The following is a 6000-nucleotide window of genomic DNA, read 5'->3' as shown; positions in this document are numbered from 1 at the left end:
TTTGGTTGATCACAGTATACTTGGCTCGGAGTTGGTATGACAGTCCTTGCCAGACAGAATACTGTTGATGTAGCAATCCTTGCCAGGCAGAATTCTGTCGGTCAGACAATCATTGCCAGGCAGAGTATTGTCGCCAGTATGGCAGCCATCATGTTTCCAGGCAGGATACTGTTTGATGCCGGTGACAATCTTTGCCAGGCAGAATATTGTCTCTTTGACAGTCTCATCCCAACACTCCTTTCTGTGCCCCTGTTGTCAGCACACTAACACCTTCAAGTTACCACCACTGTATGTTATTGTATGTGACTTCATTCCTTTCCCCCTTTATGCTGTCTCAGTCCCATTTAACTGAAAATGGATCTCTCTCCCCCTCCCCACTCTCTCTCTCTCTCTCTCTCTCTCTCTCTCACACACACACACACATACACACATACCTGGCACACACACACACACCAGCTGACACACACACACACCAGCTCACACACACACACACACACACACACACACACACACACACACACACACACACTGACACACAACACACACACACACACACACACACACTAACACACACACACACACACACACATTCGCGGCTCCGCAAGCACACGTTCAATCGCTTTTGCCACTACATTGCATGTTCAGTTTGACATTTATACTGTTGGCGTGTGTGTGTGTGTGTGTGTGTGTGTGTGCAAGGCAGGCAGTGTTGAAGGTTATGGTGGTGTGTCAGGTAGAGGCACAGACTGACAGGCAGTGAGTGCAAAGGGAGGGTATAGTGAGATGGACCACAGTACACAATGTGTGTGTGGCGGCAGTCTGATAGTGGCTGGCACCATCCCAACAGGTCTGCCTCTATACCGCTGACACCACCCCCTGACATCCTCTGGTAGTTACCACTGTTGCCCTCCACTAACGGCAGTCACACAGCCAGTCAGTTTCTCGCCCTCTCTCCGCACTGGTGTGGTGATTGGGCCAAACAGCTCCAGGCATCCACTTTCTGTGAGGTGTGACCCGGTTACGCCAAGGCTGTCCTCTCCCGTTGTGATGCCAGACAATGTGGATGGGAGAGTTGATCATATTCGTCAGGTACTGACACTTTGGCATGGAACTGTTCCGCTGTTGTTGCGGAGTCTGATAGACTGATACACCTGTGAATGTGACGGGTGTCAGGAGTGCTGTTACCTGTCGCCGTATCGCACGTGTTGTGATGATTACCAGAACAGAAGGGGATGGGAGCTGTGTACTCTTTTCTTGGCATTCAGACTGGAACCAATCATGGTTTCTTTTCTGTCTTTGGGTATAAGTGGATCACTTCGTGTTCACTGTGAATTGTTCCCGTGGTTACTTCAGTACAAACTCTGAACTGAACAATGACAAGGCAACATTGTGTCTGTAGACTTAATTTGCAAAATGATGTGTGAGAACTGAAATACACCGCAGGTTTATGTTCACGGTGGTTTTCAGACGATGTTGTGCATTGAAATGCCGTGGTGAAAACGTTAAGTTTCTGAGGGACCATTTCTTCAAACCGGATGGAGACCACTTGCATCTTTATTTAGAGTGTACTTTGGGATTTTTCTCAAGGACGAAGAAACTGGATTACTTGCCAGTTATTCCGCTGCTAGAAACGACAGCCCACAGGGAATTAAAATCTTGTGGGAGGGAGGATAGGAAGTATAGGCGGTGGATGGGTGTAGTGCGTGCAGCATGCTGTGTTGTGAGCAGAGGCAGACAGGGGAAACACAAGCAGTGTAGATGTGAGATCAGACAGCAGGATGGGGGTGCCTACACACGAGCCAGCAGCAATGCCAGAAGACGACCCCCGCTCCCCAAACGGCCCCCGCCCTCAGTCTGGCACAGCCACTGATGGCAACAAGCAGCAAGAACATGTAGACCATTTCTGTTACACGGGCAAAGATGATGGCACACACACAAACAACACTCAGGGGCACTCGCCCGCCGCCACGGGCCCGCACTATGACGTAGGTGCTCCCTCCCTCTTCCTCCCCAATAATGACGTCATCCCCAGGACCCCTCCGACAGTGAGCGATCCCCTCACACCGGCTGGCCAGGAATGCAAAGAGTTTGCTACTGGTGCCAGTGTAGACATGTGGTTCATGTGCAGGTTGTTCTCTTCACGCCGCCATCACACATCACCACCACCAGCCTCGGACCCAGACCACGATCACGACCACGAACAACATCAACATCAACATCAGGAGGAGGAAAAGGATGTAGCAGTTGCAGCAGACATCGACAGACAGGGGGGGTGTGCGCCACGTCCACAGCAGAAGGATGTAGGTGGAGTCAGTGACAGTGTTGGTGCTGACAGGAAGAACAGTGGTGGAGTGGCCAACAGGGAGGGTGTCTGGCAGTGTGGAACCATGCACATGGAGAGCAGTGAGGAGGAGGAGGCCATCCCACACCTGGCTCCCCACCTGGACACCCGCTCTGCCTGGGGTGAGGACAGGGGTGGTGGTGACAGTGCCAGAGGTCCCCACACACAGCCTGCAGGAGATGCCAGACAAGGACACCAGAACAAAGACGCTGGTGACGACCTCCACCACCACCATCACACGGATCAGGCAGCAGCTAGCGTGCAGTCTTCTGAAGGTAAGTGTATACCTTGTTTCGGGCATTTGTTGATGGTCAGCATGCATGGAGAAAAAAAGCAACCAAAACACTATTAAAAAAAAAAAGAAAGAAGTTATTACTAATTAGTGTGTACAGTGATTTCATATATGGTTATGTTTCGTGACTGCTGTTTGATAGTGTTGCTGCATCGTTACTGTTTACTGTGTGTGTTTACACTGTGGCTTCTGTATTGCTATACTTCATGTAATCACTACATTTGGGGAGTGACCATAGATGTTTGTTTTGCTGCTATGCATTTCTGTGACTACTGTCTTAGTGTTTGGTTCTAAAGGTTGAAATAATTAATGTTAGTGTTTATTTCTGTTTATCACTGTCCACTTCTACAGGTTCTACAGACTTACATCTTGTTCAAACCACACTGTGTCACTGTATATTTGCAGTTCTTGTAACCACTGCCCAGTTCTGAAGATTAGTTACTGTAGTTTTTGTAACCTTTGTGTCATTGTGTAGTAACCACTGTGTGTTCATATAACCATTGTGTCATGTAACCAATGTGTAGTTCATATAATCATTGTGTCACTGTGTAGTTCATGTGGCCACTATGCATTTCATATAACTACTGTGTCACTGTGTATTTCATTTATAACCACTGTGTCACTGTGTAGTTCATGTAACCACTGTGCCACTGTGTATTTCATATTCATAAATACTGTGTATTTTGTATAACCATTGTGTCACTGTTTTGTTCAAGTAACCAGTGTCATTGTTCAGTTCATATAACTACTGTATTGTTAATAAAGCTACAGTGTCACTGTGTATTCCATATAACCACTGTGTGTTTCATATAATACTGTGTCACTTTGTGTTTCATAAAATCACTGTGTAACTGTATTTCATATAACCACTGTGTAGTTCATATAACCACAGTGTCATTGCAATTTTTAATTAACCACTGTGTTAATGTGTGGTTCATATAACCAGTGTCACTGTGCAGTTCATATAACCACTGTCACTGTGTAGTTCATGTAACTACTGTGTCACTGGGTAGTTCATATAACCACTGTCACTGTGTAGTTCATGTAACTACTGTGTCACTGGGTAGTTCATATAACCACTGACACTGTGTAGTTCATGTAACGTCTGTGTCAATGTATCGTTCATGTAAGTTAATGTAACTTCTGTGTCATTGTATCATTCATGTAACTTCTCTGTCACTGTATCGTTCATGTAACTACTGTGTCAGTGTGTGGTTCGTGTAAACAGTGTGCCACTGTGCAATTCATGTAAACACTATGTCACTGTGAAGTTCATATAACCACTGTGTCACTGTGTAGTTCATTTTACCACCATGTCATAGTGCATTGGAACGGGGCTCAAGAGTGAGTGGCCGTCTGTGGGGGGGTGGGGGTGGGGGTGGGAGGGGGACGAGAGGGGGGGGGGTAGTCGTATGGTTTATACATAAATAGTAGATCGGGTGTTTATATACTTGCTTGCACATTTCAAGGGGAATAGTTCACAGTGTTTTGTTGGAATGAATTTTATGGGTCTCTGTCAAAAGAAATATGAGGGTGGGGAGGTAGGGTGTGTGTGTGTGTGCGGATTTGCATTTAGTGTCGAAGAAGCCGCATTAAATATGCAGCAAGAGACTTGGTGTTCTGTTCATGACTCATGAACCCACTGACTGGGGTGCCAAACTGATAAAGAAAGAAGTTTATTGCATCTGGGTACATTTTAGAGCTCATGTTTCATGAAAGAGTATGCTAATGCCAAAATAAAACTGAGGACAGATGCCGTTAGTCTGAGGCAGTATAACAATAAATCTGTGGCCAGTTTAACACTAGCTCTGGTGTTTAGCATAAAACAAAACCTGTAAACCTTAGATCCTTGAAAGTGTGTGTGTGTGTGTGTGTGTGCGCGCGCGCCACATCCTCAGGTCAAGAAAGGGCCCCGCACTGGGCTGTAGCCGTTCATTTCCTCTCTCGTTTTACACACATCATTCAGTGTGTGTGTGACCCAATCAGTATGTGTGGGGCTGACTCTCGTTTTACACACACCATTCAGTGTGTATGTGACCCAGTCAGTATGTGTGAGGCTGACTCTCGTTTTACACACACCATTCAGTGTATGTGTGACCCAATCAGTATGTGTGGGGCTGACTCTCGTTTTACACACACCATTCAGTGTATGTGTGACCCAATCAGTATGTGTGGGGCTGACTCTCGTTTTACACACACCATTCAGTGTATGTGTGACCCAATCAGTATGTGTGGGGCTGACTCTCGTTTTACACACACCATTCAGTGTATGTGTGACCCAATCAGTATGTGTGAGGCTGACTCGTTTTACACACACCACTCTGTGTGTGTGTTACCCAATCAGTATGTGTGGGGCTGACTCTCGTTTTACACACACCATTCAGTGTGTATGTGACCCAATCAGTATGTGTGAGGCTGACTCTCGTTTTACACACACCACTGTGTGTGTGTGTGACCCAATCAGTATGTGTGGGGCTGACTCTCGTTTTACACACACCATTCAGTGTATGTGTGACCCAATCAGTATGTGTGAGGCTGACTCTCGTTTTACACACACCATTCAGTGTGTGTGTGACCCAATCAGTATGCGTGAGGCTGACTCTCGTTTTACACACACCATTCAGTGTGTACGTGACCCAATCAGTATATGTGGGGCTGACTCTCGTTTTACACACACCACTCTGTGTGTGAGGCTGACTCTTGTTTTACATGCACCGAGAGTATGAGACTGACTCACGTCCTCTTCTTATGTCTTTCTCTGTGTTTGTCCGTCAGTCCACTGCATGCTTGTCGTCCGTCCTCTCAGCATGGCTGGAGGGTGTGTTCATCACTTCATGGCATGGTCACGGTGTTGTGTGGTGTGGTGTGTTGGCTGTTGGCCAGCTGGTTAGAGCCATGATGATTCTGAAGGATAGGCTGTATTCTGTAGTATATACAGTTATGCATGTATGTAGGCGGGCGTGGTATGTGGAATGACTGGAGGTGATGTTTGCGACATATCGCAAACAGATTGTTGGCAGTGACCACCGCAGCTTGTTCTAATTTTGTTTTGGTTGCTGGCATCAAAACTGATAACTAGAATAACCCTAACCCGCTCCAGGATTAGTGTAATCATTTAATCAGTTCAGTACTCAGTCAGTCGATCAAACAGTAACGACTTGCCCATTTATCCAACTGTCAATCCACTTCCCCCCCCCACCCCCTCCACACACACACATACCCACAAACACAACCTCATCCACTTTCACTTTCACTGCGTTGACGGCCACAATCATCAATTTGATTTTTACGCCGTTTTTGTTGGGTTGCGATGAAAGAAAAACAAGCTACACAAAGCGACAGACCTATTAGTGAGGATGAAAACTTA

At 46.5% G+C, this 6000-nt stretch overlaps 1 protein-coding gene across 4 annotated transcripts in view; it reads left to right on the top strand.

The window, feature by feature from the left end:
- LOC143296102 (uncharacterized) overlaps positions 1 to 6000 on the top strand; it is a 93499-nt gene that overhangs the window by 14792 nt on the left and 72707 nt on the right. Inside the window, exon 2 of one of the 4 annotated variants that reach the window (XM_076607876.1) lies at positions 2129 to 2616. In XM_076607876.1, coding sequence (XP_076463991.1) covers positions 2388 to 2616 — 229 coding nt within the window. In that variant the 5' untranslated portion in view covers positions 2129 to 2387. Of the gene's footprint in view, positions 1 to 766; positions 2617 to 6000 lie in introns of those variants that run through there. The other 3 variants (XM_076607874.1, XM_076607875.1, XM_076607873.1) reach the window with 3 other exon arrangements.

Source organism: Babylonia areolata, chromosome 21, assembly GCF_041734735.1.
Source record: "Babylonia areolata isolate BAREFJ2019XMU chromosome 21, ASM4173473v1, whole genome shotgun sequence".
NCBI lineage: Eukaryota > Metazoa > Mollusca > Gastropoda > Neogastropoda > Buccinidae > Babylonia > Babylonia areolata.
This window is presented reverse-complemented; position numbering and strand designations above follow the sequence as displayed.